The sequence below is a fragment of the Diospyros lotus genome, chromosome 5, assembly GCF_014633365.1.
Source record: "Diospyros lotus cultivar Yz01 chromosome 5, ASM1463336v1, whole genome shotgun sequence".
NCBI classification, from domain to species: Eukaryota; Viridiplantae; Streptophyta; class Magnoliopsida; order Ericales; family Ebenaceae; genus Diospyros; species Diospyros lotus.
In genome coordinates this window covers 37,165,603-37,182,045 of record NC_068342.1, presented here as the reverse complement: position 1 = coordinate 37,182,045, position 16,443 = coordinate 37,165,603, and the positions used below count along the sequence as shown (strand labels likewise).

Here is a 16,443-nt window from a genome sequence, read left to right as displayed (position 1 = left end):
TCTCTCTCTCTTAAGATAAGCATATCTTGGTTCTCATAGATAAGAAAAAAATAACGTCTGTGTCCTCTAATGCATTTCAAAAAATTTAACAAACAATTTGATAAAAATCTTGGAATGTTTTCCAGTCTTATCTTGATCATTCTATATTTTGGTCCGAAAAGCATTATATCCTTACCTTGATTCTCCCTTATCTTGCTCATTTTAACAAACGTTGCCTTACCTAAAAATCAAGCCCACCATGAGAGAACCAAACATATAGATGTTAGGTATCATTTTATCAGAGAAGTTCTTGAAAAGAAAGAAATTAATCTGATTAAGGTTATAGGGAAAGATAATGCAGTTGATATGTTCACTAAAGCAGTTCCTATATCCAAATTGCATCATTGTTTAAGGCTTTTACAAGTATCTTGTATGTGAATGGTCAGGTATGAATGCAAGTCCTAAGGAAAGCAGATCATATTCAATCAAGCTCGGGCAATACTCATGCAAATGGTGGAGATTTGTTATATGTTTGCATCGAGTTTAGCCCATTAAAGGAATCAGAGGAGTCCATTCTATTTCAAGCGACAATTAGTTAGTTAGTCTCTTCTAACGGTAACTTTCTGTTTGGGAGGTATAATAGGTATTATCATATCTTTATATGTTTCCTTGTATTATCCGTCTCTATTGTCTATAAATAGAGGGCAGGGGCAATCACTTGAGTTATTATGAGGTGAACGAGTGGATGTATTTGAGAGAAAAGTCTAGAGAATATAGCATTTGTAATCTCGTGTTTCTGTTGTACTCGTGAGGGAGTACTTTGTACTGATTGTTCAAGATTGATTAGTAAGATTGCTCTTGAGGGGATTAAAGGTTGGATGTGGGATCATCTAACACTTTGGTGATTTGAACCAAGATAATTGTTGGTGTTCTTCTTATGGTTTGCTTTCTATTCTTTATCGTTTTCATCCTAGTTTTGTGTTATGTTATTTCTATCTTGTTCAATCCGTGTGTGCGTATATCATATACGGTCAAGATTGAGTGCATTCCACTACTCCCAATACAACAGGCGCCAACAAGGCTGCCAATACAAAGCTCAAAGTACAACCATGAACCCTTACAACATTAGGTGCATGATAGTAGTGTCCAATCTGACCTATAAATTTGCTTCTACACAACTTGCCTGTTTTAAAAAGTGGGTGTTATCATTCAGAAATTTATTTACCATACTAAGTAGAAAAAAAATGACAATTATTCATCAGCAATGAAGTCTGCTCCTTAGAAATACAATTAATGGTCAAGATCAATACATCATACAAATTTCCATGAAAAATAAATCACAAACATTTGACAGTGAACTGGTGTAACATTTTTCATTCCACGTTCCCTTGTATCAAAGTGTGGAGATGATTGTTAAAATGTTGTCTCAAGTTACACTAGAAGATCAGTTAAGGTTGCAGCAGTGTATTTTGAGGGTCAATGAAGCTTTAAATAGAAGTTTATATCCCATGTTATAATTAGTGATAGTTGGGGGGTTAAACTGTAAATATTTAATATTCTTCATTGGGATATTCACCCACTGTTATAAATAGAGGGCTAGGGGTAATAAGCTGGAGAGTTCTCATTTTCTATTGTAACGATTATTGTTTGTTCTGAGAGAGAAAGGCTAGTGATCAAGAGATATAGCTTTGTAATCTTGAGGGAGCAAAGGATTCTGGTACTCGGGAATAGAAGCTAGGGGAACTAGTTATGTACTGATTGTTCATACGGAATAAGAAAGCTGCTCGAGGGGTGTTTTGACTGCTGGATGTAGTGCCATTCATGTGGCATGAACCAGGAAAAAATCTGTGTTCTGTGGTTTGAGTTTATCTCTTCTTGTTTCTTATTTCTGTTCTGATTCGGTTGCATTTATTTTCTGTTGTCTTATGGATTGATTTGGGGTGAGGAGTTGAGAGAATTGGCATTTAGAAACATTGAAAGAGTTGTCAAAAGAGCTCCTAATTCTAACAATGAAATAAACGAACATACACATAATTGTAGACAAAACAAAGCCCCCTGTGGTTTAACATTATCCAGAGTAAACTGTACGATAGTCCCTTGTGCTAATTCTCATCGTCTCCCTTGTGCTAATTTTCATTTGTCCCCATAGAGTATGTATTTTTAACTACGAATTACCAAATTGGACCCTGTATTTGCGGGTGCACTTAGTAAAAAGCAACGAAACACACTTAGTATGGAACAAATTATAGTTGAAATAATAAGTTTGAGAGACACCAAAGGTTCAAAACAGAAAAATATATATTTCGGTGTAATAAATTTAGAATCAAACGCAAAATCAAACATCAAACATGCATGCCAAACCTGTCTACTTAAACCCAGGGATTAATCCCAAAGTAGCATGCTAACCGAAGTAACCCCAAAGTACCAGAATTGGGTCAACTTACTCAACATAAAGTACGATATCAGTACAAGACACGAACATACAACTCACCAGTCCACCGACGAAGACACGATGTCTGACCCATCTAATGCAATCCCAGTGACCTGCAACTGATGGCCCTTCAGTGTCTGCACCGCCCTTCCAGTGCTGAGGTCCCAAACCATCACAACAGTGTCCATGCCACCAGACACAATCCCACCCTCCGGAAAATCCTCGTTTGGGGAAATCCATGCCAGCGGCCCCACAAAACTTTTGTGCCCCAGCAGCAACTTCGATTGGGCATAGCTACGATTGTCCGCAGGATCCAATGTCCAAAACCTAACTGTTTTGTCCCTTGACGAAGTTGCAATTCCAGCATTGCCGCAAACGCATAACCCCCGAACCTAGCAACGATCATTAGGTTAAACATCAACACGTGAAAATTCAGATTGGTAGAGAATAAGATCGAGTGGATTAGAGAATTATTACGTCGTCTTCGTGGCCTCGAAGTTCACGGCTCAAACGGTACTCTGTCAAGTCGATGTCCATGGCGAGTGAGAGAGGGAGTGAGCGAAGCACTCTGAAGCGAGACTAGGGTTTATACGAAGAGACGAGAACGAGTGTGTTTCTCTGAGAAAGGGTTTAAAGGCAAATCCGCGAGATGACCGGTGAGAGTGTGGATCGCTTTGGTGTTTGTAGTCGCCGAGATTGCAGCGCCGGCATCGCTTGTTCTCCAAGTTAACCGATCGGTGTATCCCCTCCGAAATGTTATTTGTATATTAAATTTAACAATTATGACAATATTTTATATTTTATATTTTATATTTTATATTAATATTAAAAAAAATGAGTCAAAATGTTATATTTAAGTATTTAAATGATATTTTCAATTTTCAATACATATCACCAGGGGAAATTGCTACTTTGCCCGACTAGATGATCAAGAGCATGATCGAATGTAATATTTTACTAATTAAATTATGAAAATTTCCTTCACCCATTCATTTGGTCGCCTTACCTATGCTCTCTTTTTTTTTTCTTTTTTATGGCTAACGTTCGTCGCCTTCCTCTTGTTGCTTTCGCTTCACTGCCTTATCTCGAGCCAACCACCGTTGTATCCTCTTTCTATATCGTTGTTACAGGTATTTTTTAAATCGCCTTGAACTATTGTATGGGCCGTTGTAGACGAAGAATAGTCCAAAGGTAAGACCCAACCTCTCCAAGTCCAATGGGCGCAAGGCTGAAACTATCTCTGCGAGGTCGCATAATGGCTAAAGTGCGAGCTCTAATTACAATAGCGAACAAGCTCCTGGCAACGACTCCAGCTCGCACAGAAGACCGCGAAACAAAATAACCGTATCTGATGTCTACATGTCCTTATTCGTGGAAAGCCAGTCCTCACATGGTATGGAACTTTTACTCCATATTTTATGGAGATAAAAACATATTGTCCCTCGTGATATGGCCCTACTACTTTAAACTTTATGTAAATTGTCAGTATCTCACACTATAAATAAGAAATCAAAAGCCATTGTACAGGCATGATAAAAAAATGCATACTGTAATTTTGCAAAACCTGATAAGAGAACAATCGTTGACTAGGTACCATTATGGCCAAACCACATAAAAAACTCTTGCGCGTTGTTCATTGATGGTGTTATTATTCTCTTCCTATCGTATTCGTGATTATTGGATCAGTACGGGCCAACGAATTTCGATCGACCACTTTTGTACGTCAACAGCCTTAGACAGGGAGGATATAGCGGTAGTCACCTAGAGACAAGGTGACAAAAATAAGGTGGCGAGAGGCAACTATATAAAATGAAGAGAGAGTAGAGAAAATGAGACTAAGAGTAAAGGGTATTTTTGTCATTACATATATGTATGTGAAAGTTGTACCAAAGTTCGTCACCAAGATACAATAAGTTCAGTAAATTGCATTCCACATCATCAAAAATATCAATATTCTTTTTATACCCCAATAATATTATCAATTCTAATGCTATCAATATTTTCATATCATTAATTTATTATGTAAATTTATTTTTTTGTTCTCATTTTTAAACAATTTATTATTCTGTTCTCATTTTTAAACTCTCGTTTATCTTTCTCTCATTTATTATGTAAATTGAAGGGTTCAATTAACGCTTTCAATTGTATAGAAGTCACTTGCAAATGAAAATTCAATTTATACCTCATTTTGTATGAAACATTCTCCACAATTCAATTCAACCTTTAAATTTGTAAAGAAATACAAACCCCAACGATTAAGTTCAATTTATTAGTAGATAATAACATGAGATAGGAGAATTTAATGATATCTCATGTTATTATATTTTCTATTTGTATAGAAGACACTTTATTATATTTGTTGGTAGTTGCGTTTTTTATATTTTCTATTTTTTACTTCTCTGTAATTATTGAAAGTAGAAAAATTGATGAAATGGAATAAATGAAGGGTATGTTGTGCATTTGTCAAAAATTACGGGATCCATAATCTCAAGTGAGATTGCTAACATATTTTAAACATCAAGAGTATTTGTGTTTTTAGCAAAATTTCATGGGCATGTCCCGTAATTTATCATAATCCTAATTATTTGGTTTGAATTAGAAACTAAACATCAAAATTAAAGTTCAATTCTTACATAATTATGTCATACTAAGATATAAATAGAATTAAAAAGTTGTTTCACCGTAATACCCTTACTAATAAAATCAAGGGATGAATTCATATTTGACCAAAGTCAAATATATAAAATCTTTTTTGTACTTTTCACATAAAAAAAACGTTTTTAACTATTCAAACAAACTAATTATACTCTATAGCCATTTTTATGTAAGATACCAAAAATATCCTTAATGAGATTTTAAAATAGAAAACCCTACTGTCCTTAGCCTCATTTACCAGAATATCCTTATCTCTTTCATATAACCTTTTTTCTCTCTCCTCTTCCCACATTCACGTTACTCTCTTTCTCTCCATTGTCAAATTATTCAAACTCAGTCATTCTTCATACATTCAATCTTTTTGTTTGTTGGGTCATTCAATCTTCTTTATCAATTGCAGCGACCTCACTGAAGTCCCATTCAACAAGTTTTTTTCTCTTCAACAAATAATTTAACCCAATCTCAAGGTATCTATTCGATTTGTATTTGTTTTATTTTTTTTAAAATAATTTTTGTGTTTACATTGCTTATTAAGGTTGTGTAGAATGATTGTAGTTGTGAGCAGAACATATTTTGATAGATATCATTCCAAATCTGCTCTAATTCGGATGGAAAAAAAAAAATTTCAAAACTACACATCGTTTACGGGTTTTGTGGGCGATAACAGTTGATCGGGCTTAGTTGCGGAACAAAGCCCGATAAGGCTTGTTTGGGAACAAAACCCGATCGGGCTTTGTTCCCCCACTAAGCCCAATAGGGCTTTGTTACCCCACTAAGCTCGATTATGATTTTTGTTGCCTACAAACCTGATATGGTTTTTATATATATTATTTTTTAAAATAATATGAGTATTTTGTTAAATAATTTAATATTATATATGAGTAAAATAATATAATTTAATATAATATATTTAATTTTATCATATTATTTAACAAAATTTGACTTCTTAAGCATTTGTGCCTAAATGTGTTATGATAAAATTCTCCAATGTTTTTCATAAAATTTTTAAATATTTTTCTTAAACTACATATGAAAAATTATCATAACTTGGTTGTTAGTTTATAAGTCAAAAATCATGTTTAATTGTACAAATCATCTATTTAGAAAAAGAAAATAAAATACAAATCTCAAAAAGCAAATAAACTTACTTACTTATAGTTATGACTTAGTTTAATAAGGAAATGAACCCGATTTGGGTGTGTGTGAGTCCGTTGCATCTATGGTAATGGTGAGACTAATTTTTTCCTCCTTTCAATCTTGAAGCAATGGATTTAGTGCAGTTGGTCATCGTGTGGAACGGAGAATGGAATGATAATAAATATATTGGGGGTAATAGGATGTGTGCGGGAATCTACAAAAATACGACTTTTACTCAATTGGTTGAGATTGTGTACACGGTGACGGGAATTGATAAAACAAGGTACGACATCACCATTCATTTTGTAACGGAACACTCAAGCGAACTTCCAGCTACCAAGTTCTCTATCAAGGACGACTACGGTGTCAGGTTTATTATGTGCGATGACAGAAAATATAAAGTGAAGTATGTTGATATGATTTGTAAAGATATTGGAGTTTGTAACCTACGTAGTGGTGGTAATCAAGATTCAGGTGCCGTTCCATTTACATCCGCACGTAGTCCACTACAAAATGATGATTTTGGTACATATGGTATGGGTGGTTTATCAAATGACGCTCCACATACGGATGATGATTGTGATAATGAAACTGATGATAATAGTGACGATAACGATGGTGATAATAGTGATGGTGGTGGTGATGAAAGAGAAGTGAGTCCGGAGTACCCAGAAGTAAGATTTTCAGATTCACAATTTGAGGACAACCATTTACAAAGAAACTGGATAGTTCCTGGTGTAGAAAATTATGCAATTGAGGAAACAAGACCTAAAGTGTCTATTCCATACCAAGGTGATCTTTTACACATGGGTGCACTCTTTAAAAGTAAACAGGAACTAATTTTGGCATTTGGACAATATTGTGTTGATGTGAAGATGGACTATCAAGTTAGGCGTTCGTACACAATTCGATTTGAGGCTGGTTACAAGGATGTGAACTGCAAATTTATGCTTCGTGCAAGATGCAGACCTGGTTGTTCGTTTTGGCATGTGGTGAAATTTATGCCGAGTCACACGTGTACTCCGGACGTATACGATTCACATTTTCGAAGTGTGAAGGCTATTGTCATTGGAAGTTTGTTCTCTGAAAGAGTGGCGAGTAGTAAATATACACCTAAAATGCTAATGAGGGAGTTGCTGGAACAACATGGTGTGCAGATCATGTACACTAAAGCTTGGAGGTCTTTACAACATGCAAAGAGACTTACTTATGGTAATGCAGATGAATCATATCAGCAACTACCCTCATATTTTCACATGTTAAAAGAAACAAATCCTGACAGTATCACGGCAATAGAGACAGATGAAAATAATTATTTTTTATATTCATTTTTTGCACTCGGAGCTTGCCTTCATGGTTTCCGGTCTTACATAAGACCGGTTGTTGCCGTTGATGCCACACATTTGAAAGGTGAACACAAATGGGTGATATTCATTGCCACTTGCAAAGATGGGGAGGAAATGATTTATCCCATCGCTTTTGGATTTGGAGATGGTGAGTCTGACAGATCATGGATATGATTTTTGACGAAATTGAGAAAGGCTATCGGAGTGCGAGAAGATTTAGTTATTGTTTCTGATCGTCACCAAAGCATTGCGAATGCGATGAGTCATGTCCTCCCTTCTGTCCCACATGTCTTTTGTTTCTTCCACCTTAAGCAAAACTTGAAGAAACATTGTAGACAACGAAAAGATGTGATGACTGCATTCTACCTTGCAGCATACAGCTACACCACAATAGAGTGTGATACATACTTGGCAGAAATACAGTCGATGCATCCTCAGACTCATTTGACATTGATGGAAGCAAGACCAAAAAAGTGGTCACGTGCATATTATCCAAGAAGAAGATATTCCATGATGACCACCAACATTGCTGAGTCTCTCAATAAATGCATGATGAAAGCACGTCGATTGCCTATAACAAGTGCACATAAATTTTTGAGACATATGCTTCAGAAATGGTTTAGTGATAGGCGTGTTGTAGTTGCCAGACTTGAAACCATTGTGACCTCCGCTGCAGTGGCACATGTTAACTTGGTGCATGCCAAAACATTAGACCGAGGATGTCGTGTAGTTCCTATAATACAAGGGAACAAATACCTCGTGCAACATGCAAAGGAAGACGATGGGATAGTTGACATTGTTGCGAGTACATGCAGTTGTTGCAAGTGGGACATTGATCAAATGCCATGTCTTCATGCAATTGCTCCTAGCAGGTATCATGGTTTGACTTTTATTTACGTATTATGTTCGTAATTTAATGTGATATGTTAACATTATGTGTTTCTTTGCCTTATGCGACAGTTTCATAAGGGTGCACTACCATATGCTTTGACATTCATATTACACTGCAGATTGGGTTAGACGCGCATATGCACTTTCCATCAATCCTCTCCCTAACAAGGCCGCTTGGGTTCTTTCAGCGTACGTCAGACAAATAGTTATACTCCCACCTGTGCAAAGACGACAACTGGGTAGACCGAGAAATGGTCAGATTCCTTCCATGGGGGAAGCTCGTCGAAGAAAAAAATGTGAAAAATGCGGTGAACTAGGACACAACAGCCTTGGTTGCCCTAATGAATGGACTTCCTCTATTGGAGAGTCGAGCACAGCCACTACTCCGGAATCCAGGGATGCTGCTAGGGCCTCTGCAAGGGCAATCCGGAAATGCAGCATTTGCAAAGAGATTGGACACACTCGTCGTCGATGCCCTATACAGTTGTCAATTTCAGGTGATGATAATATTATCAATGATGAAAACAATCAATAGACATTAACTCATTCAGGTATGATATAATGTTATCACATATGTTATCAATAATTGTTAGATCGTTTGTGAAAAAAAAAATATTTTTTACTCGCAAAGTGTTAATGAAATTTTTACTGACCATATATATCATCTGTGTTTCAGCAATGCTCAAAAATCACTGGAACGATACAAAAAGGATGACAACATCAATCAAATATCTTTTTGTCGAGGGTTCAAAAATGAATATTATTTTTTACATTAATCTTTGAAATTGGGATTTATTCATATTTATAATCTTTCAGTTTCCTTCATCTAAACTCATAATAATTAATTGACAGCTTGTGTTGTAATATGTTGTTGAGCAAAGAACTGAGTATATAATGCAGTTTCAATGGCACCAAGATGATGCAATGATAAACTTGCTCATAAATTAGAGTGTATCTTCTTAATAATCACTATTATTTGAGACTATACTAGTGGGAAACCTGAAAAAATTCAATTACAAAAAAAAAAAAAAAATCGGGCTTTGTGGGCCAGCAAAACTCGTCCATCGGGTTTTGTGGCCCACAAAGCCCGAAAATGATTTTTTTTAATTTTTCTTGATTTTTCATCAAATTAATATGTTCTATTAGCACTAAAATAATGTCTTTTAATGTTATTTGAGTAAACTCGAATTTATATATCACAACAAAGTCATTATTTTTCACTTTGTGTTAGGATGTCCATCCACCATCAACACAACCAACACATGATCAATTGCTACTAATAATATTGGACAAAGCAAGATAATAACGCTATGAAAATAAACTTGCTCAAAAATTAGAGTGTAATTTCTTAACAATCACTATTATTTGAGACTATACTAGTGGGAAACTTCAAAAAAAATTCAATTGCAAAAAAAAAAGAAAAAGAATGGGGCTTTGTGGGCCACCAAAACCCGGTCATCGGGCTTTGTGGCCCACAAAGCTCTAAAATATTTTTTTTTAATTTTTCTTGATTTTTCTTCAAATTAATATATTCCATTAACATTAAAATGATGTCTTTTAATGTTATTTGGGTAAACTCGAATGTATATATCACAACAAATTCATTATTTTTCACTTTGTGTAAGGATGTCCATCCACCATCAACACAACCAACACATGATCAATTGTTACTAATAATATTGCACAAAGCAAGATAATAACGCTATGATAATAAACTTGCTCAAAAATTAGAGTGTAATTTCTTAACAATCACTATTATTTGAGACTATACTAGTGGGAAACTTCAAAACAAATTCAATTGCCAAAAAAAAAAAAATCGGGGTTTGTGGGCAACCAAAACTCAGCCATCGGGTTTTGTGGCCCACAAAGCCCGAAAATATTTTTTTTTTATTTTTTCTTCAAATTAATATGTTTTATTAGCACTAAAATGATGTCTTTTAATGTTATTTGGGTAAACCCGAATGTATATATCACAACAAAGTCATTATTTTTCACTTTGTGTGAGAATGTTCATCTACCATCAACACAACCAACACATGATCAATTGCTACTAATAATATTGGACAAACCAAGATAATAACGCTATGATAATAAACTTGCTCAAAAATTAGAGTGTAATTTCTTAACAATCACTATTATTTGAGACTATATTAGTGGAAAACTTCAAAACAAATTCAATTGCCAAAAAAAAATAAATCGGGGTTTGTGGGCAACCAAAACCCGGCCATCGGGTTTTGTGGCCCACAAAGCCCAAAAATGATTTTTTTTATTTTTTCTTCAAATTAATATGTTTCATTAGCACTAAAATGATGTCTTTTAATGTTATTTGGGTGAACCCGAATGTATATATCACAACAAAGTTATTATTTTTCACTTTGTGTGAGGATGTCCATCCACCATCAACAAAACCAACACATGATCAATTGCTACTAATAATATTGGACAAAGTAAGATAATAACGCTATGATAATAAATTTGCTCAAAAATTAGAGTGTAATTTCTTAACAATTACTATTATTTGAGACTATACTAGTGGGAAATTTCAAAAAAAATTCAATTGCAAAAAAAAAAAAAAAAAATGGGGCTTTGTGGGCCACCAAAACCCAGCCATCGGGTTTTGTGGCCCACGAAACCCGGTCATCAGGCTTTGTGGCCCACAAAGCCCGAAAATAATTTTTTATAATTTTTTTTAATTTTTCTTCAAATTAATATATTCCATTAGCACTAAAATGATGTCTTTTAATATTATTTGGGTAAACCCGAATGTATATATCACAACAAAGTCATTATTTTTCACTTTGTGTGAGGAACAACTACAAAAAATTCATTTGTCATTTCCAAGTTTTTCATTTTTTCCTCTCAATCTATGGGTTCCACTAACACTAAAATGATCTCTTGTTACGTTGTTCAAGTTAGTTGAAGGTAGAATGCACAACAAATACATGATGAATTATTCTAACTACTAACATTGGATCAACATGATGTAATGATCTTCAAATTACCCCATAAGTGTAATTTAAAAATTTCGACAGAGTCTCCCTTGTTTCTTGGACATTGAACCTGCATTAGCGACTCAGTCTCTATGTTCAACAACATAATAACATGACAATATTTACCATCACAACATTAGAGACTCAGTCTCTCTTCCCAACAACATACTGCCACCACAACTACTTATCCCTTACCATCAACAACACCACAAACCACATTTCATCAAGTGAGCAATATACAATTTGCTATTTGCTATACCTATACAAAAATATACAACATTTGAACTAGATGAAAATAAAAACACAAAACGAAGAATCTTCTAATCTATTGATCTACAAGTATACTACTGTGCTATGTTTATACAAAAATATTTCAATCTGTCTCCGGAGGGTATGGACATCCACAGTTGGGTGCATCTACCAGTGATCCTCCTTATGCCTCAGTATGTCCTCGACGTATTTGATAACGTAGCACCCGCAGCTAGCCCTGTATTAGACATAACACACATTGGCAGCATAGACATATTTTCATGAAAATTGACTCTGTAATATAATTTAAATTAATTTACTCATCCGATTGTTGAGGCAACTTCTGAGGATCAGTATTCTCCACTTCCCAATCTCTATCTAGTGTCGCAGTTGCAGTTACATGTTCATAATATGCAGCTTTCTTTAGTAGAATGGGTAACAAGCTCACAAGTGGTTGTATAGCTTCGGCCCTGCTCCTACGACTATCTTCATTCATGGCATTGGAGTCATATATGATAATTCTCCTATCTTTTAAGCAAATCTTTAAGAGAAACCAATGAGAATTCGATACATTACAAGGGAGCAACACTTGTATTTTATTTTAATATGTTAGTCGTACGAAAATAAATAAATAAATCATTAAATGGAATGAATTAAGACTGACATAATCGACTGTCCACCAAGGAAGACTCCCGTCAGTGCACCCATCAATGAAACCGGTCCACTCTTCCAGAACAGATGCGATAGAAGACACAAAAACCCTCATGTTGCCTCCGTACTCTTGTTCCCAAAATCTTACCATGGATGCCTGAAAAATAAAATAAAATAAAAATATTGGTCATAGACTAAATTAAGATGCAAAAAAAAAAAAAAGTAGTGCAAACTCACAAAAACGAGGTTAACATAATAGCGAGTTTGTGTCATATTGACATCGAGACTGTACACGTCTCAAGCAACACATGTAACTATCGATATGGTAACCCTCCAACCAGTTGGCCTCATTTTCTATGTTTCGGAGGTCATCCGGTGTTAGGTTAAGAATGAAACCGGTGTGAAGACTACAACAATCAAGAAAAATAAGAGTAAGAATATATTATTGATGCAAATAGAAAAAATGTAAATATTGTTACTTACCTAATATTTTCATTGGAACCTATGAACTCAATATAACCCTCAGGAGGAACTGTCTCTATGTCTGGCGGCATTGGGTCTAGTACCGGCGACATCGGGTCCACGTCCGACCCCTCCAAAGCAGCATCCTTCTTTCTCCTTTTATATTTTGTTGGATCGGTGAAGGGTGGCCGACGAAACTGCGATGGCAATCTATCTCGCATAGGTCGCCTGTCGACCCTAACCACTTCCTCCTCTTGTAGCTGAACAAAACCTAACTGTTACAAAATAGTATTTTAGAATGAAGTAAAACGTATAAAAGTAAATTTGGAACTTACTCTAGATGTAGATGCCTGCTCCTCATCGTGATGATCAAGATCTACTTGATCACCACCCTGGGACTGCTCATGAGCATTATCGCTATGATCTGGGAAAATATGCGGGATGCGTAGATGAGCACATAGTGCTGCCTGCCCCCTCTTTAGTGCTGCTTGCCCCCTCTCTAGTGATTCTTGCGCCCTCTCTAGTCTCAACAATTGTGTCCTCACCTGACTCATTTCCCCATCTATTCTCCGCAACATATCTAGAGTTTGTTTCAGCATCTTGGTGATCTACAAAAGGCAAACAAAAAATATATAAATAATTACAAAAAATATAAAATCATTATTATAATAAAAATCATACCCCTACCTCGTATTGTCCGTGGTGCGAATTATCAGATCTTGCCTCCTCCTTATCCTTCTCCCCTTTTCCCTCCTATAAAAAATATATAAACAATTATAAAAAATATAAATTAAAACCATTATTAAATAAAAATCATACCCTTACCTCGTATTGTCCGTGGTGCGAACTATCAGGGAATCTTGCCTTCTCCTTATCCTTCTCCTCATTTCCCTCCTATAAAAAATATATAAACAATTACAAAAAATATAAATTAAAACCATTACTAAATAAAAATCATACCCCTACCTCGTATTGTCCGTGGTACGAACTATCAGGGAATCTTGCCTTCCCCTCCCCATTCTCTTCATTTCCCTCCTCATCTAAATGTATCCTACTCGCCTCATCCTCATCCCCGCCCTCGTCCTCATCCCCATCATTCTCTTCCTCCTCTTCACCCCCTTGGCTGCACTCCCACCCTGCAATTAAAACACAAAACAAAACACAATAAAAATTTTATATTTTTTTCTTTGTTTAGGTGAGAGGTTTATACTCGTCAGTGTACGAGTGCAGTTGTAGTCCAAATTTAAATTTATATTTTCTGAATGAGTCCAGGTCGTCCACTGAGAGATTTATTTATGGCAAAATAAAAAAAGAATGTCACACAAGCACACACGCATTTGGATAAATTGGCAACAAGGTTTTTATGGTTTTTTAAACAACAGATACTAGGAAATAAATTAAGGCAGTAATTGAAATAAATACTTTAAGTGAGAATATAAAATTGGATAGTACTTGAGTTAAGACAATTTCAGTGCCAACCCGTTGATTCCCAAATTTTAGCATAAAAGATTAGCAACATTAATTTAATTTCAGATATGAGGGTTTGTTATTAAATGCAATTAGAGATGATGATAGTTCTAGGTTAAGCAATCCCCATACATGATATGCGGGATTCTAATTTAAGCAACCACCATAAATTCAATTGCAATTAATACACAAAACAACTAAATTAATCATCCGGATTTGGGTATGATAGCGTTTCCAGTTCTAGTAACTCTCATACATGGCATGAAAGCTCTAAGTTAGGCTTACGCTCCAATCCAAACCTAGTGATTTCTCAATAATTAAGATACACTCATACTGAAATTTAAATTAATGTTACTCATTTAAAGCGCAACTTTCTTTGGGAATCATTGGCGTTGGACACTGTCCTTGCCTTAACCCAAGATTAGATTTAGCTACTCATTTCCATTTAAAAGTTAATTGACATGAATTTAAACGACGTAATTTAAATAACAGAATTTAAATGACAAGAAATTTTAAAGGCATAAACTAACCGGCCATTTAGGCGGTGGATAATTAAATAACAAGAATTAAAATTGCAGAAATTTAAAGGCATAAACTAACCGTCCATTTAGGAGGTGAATAATTAAATGACAAGAATTAAAATTGCAGAAATTTAAAGGCACAAATTAACCGGCCATTTAGGCGGTGAATAATAAAGTAATAATAAATGACATAAGAATTTAAAAGAAGAAAGAAAAAAAGTAAGATTATAAGAGAAAGTACTAAAGAAAATGAGAAAGAACAAAAACAATTCTCAAAGAGAGAATTATAAGGAAACAACTAAACTTTTATTCAAGAATAATAATCACACTTACAAATGCAATCAAGTGATCTATTTATAGGCCACAAGATGCAATACAAACCACACAATTTCAATTATTCAACTAGACATAATTATATCTAATGGGCACTCACACACTTAAAGTTAAATGGATTTTAGCTATAATACACACCTAATATTAAATGGATTTTAGCTAAAATACATACCTAATAAAGCATTCATAAAGTTAAATAGATTTTAGCTATAATATCCACCTAATAGTTAAATGGATTTTAGCTAAAAAACATACCTAATAAAGCTCTCACATAAAAAATAAAAATAGATTTCTATAAATTGGTTTTTAATTTTCATTAGGATTAAAAATAATCCTTGGGCCTTCTCCAAATAATATCTTCCATGGGTTGCTCAAATTGGGCCTTAATTCTTCATGGGCTTAAATTCTTCATGGACTTTAATTTTTCATGTGCTTGATTTCTTCATGGACTTGAATTCTTCATGGGCTTGATTTCTCCATGGGTTTGATTTCTTCATGGACTTGAATTCTTCATGGACTTTAAGTCTTCATGGGCTTTAATTCTTCATGCCTAAAAAAAATAAAAATAATTTAATATTATTAATAAATTATATATTATATATATGTATTACACATGGCACATATATATATTATATTATATTATATATATTACATGAATGCATATAATGATGTATATGTATTATATATAATTTTATATATTATTATTATTATTATTAAATTTTACTTTAAAATTTCATTTCATTCATTTTTCAATTTAAACTTGCATATAACCATAAAATATATATTAATATCTAATTTAAACTATTTTTAAGATCAAAAGAAGGATATAATTATAACAAAATTTTTATAAAATTAACCACTAATCACCCCTCCGCCCCCAAATTTATAGACATCGACCCCAACCAAGTGTTGAGGGTTAAAAGATCTCCAAAAATTCATTTCCCGCTCATCATCAGTGGGCTCAAGAGTCGGACTCGATCCTCGTGCATGTAAAATTGTATTATTTAGATAGATATGATTTAAAAATAAACAAAATTTAGAGATAAGTTGCACACTTACTTCCTTCATAAGACAGTCGTCGTAATTTTTTATCTGCGGTCTTTTTTTGGATAATCATTTTTTGCATCTTGGAATGTCTGCATTAGACAGTCTGACGGCCCATTTATTCTGAATCTATGGGAACGTTTTGATCAACCACCACTGTAGAGAGTAAAAAAAATTAAAATTAAAATTAAAATTAAAAAACAAAACAAACATTTAGTTATTATAGACAAATCATATACAATAAGGAGAGAGTACCTGAAACGCCCATACAAAACCATAAAGGTTGA

At 34.4% G+C, this 16,443-nt stretch overlaps 2 protein-coding genes and 1 long non-coding RNA gene across 3 annotated transcripts in view; 2 read left to right on the top strand and 1 right to left on the bottom strand.

Annotated features, from left to right (window-relative positions):
* LOC127801951 (uncharacterized) overlaps positions 1-1,171 on the top strand; it is a 42,944-nt gene extending 41,773 nt beyond the window's left edge. Inside the window, exon 3 of the long non-coding RNA XR_008023232.1 lies at positions 426-1,171. This is a non-coding gene — a long non-coding RNA (uncharacterized LOC127801951). The remainder of the gene's footprint in view (positions 1-425) is intronic.
* The window catches only part of LOC127801946 (uncharacterized), a 45,539-nt gene extending 42,380 nt beyond the window's left edge, over positions 1-3,159 (bottom strand). The window contains exons 1-2 of the mRNA XM_052337493.1: positions 2,888-3,159; positions 2,471-2,802 (exon numbers count right to left, since the gene is read on the bottom strand). Coding sequence (XP_052193453.1) covers positions 2,471-2,802; positions 2,888-2,947 — 392 coding nt within the window. The 5' untranslated portion in view covers positions 2,948-3,159. The remainder of the gene's footprint in view (positions 1-2,470; positions 2,803-2,887) is intronic.
* Positions 3,160-6,330: 3,171 nt separating this feature from the next.
* On the top strand, positions 6,331-7,722 carry LOC127802237 (uncharacterized). Its single transcript, XM_052337949.1, has one exon. The coding sequence runs from the start codon at positions 6,331-6,333 to the stop codon at positions 7,720-7,722; it is 1,392 nt and encodes a 463-aa protein (XP_052193909.1).
* Positions 7,723-16,443: the final 8,721 nt, after the last annotated feature.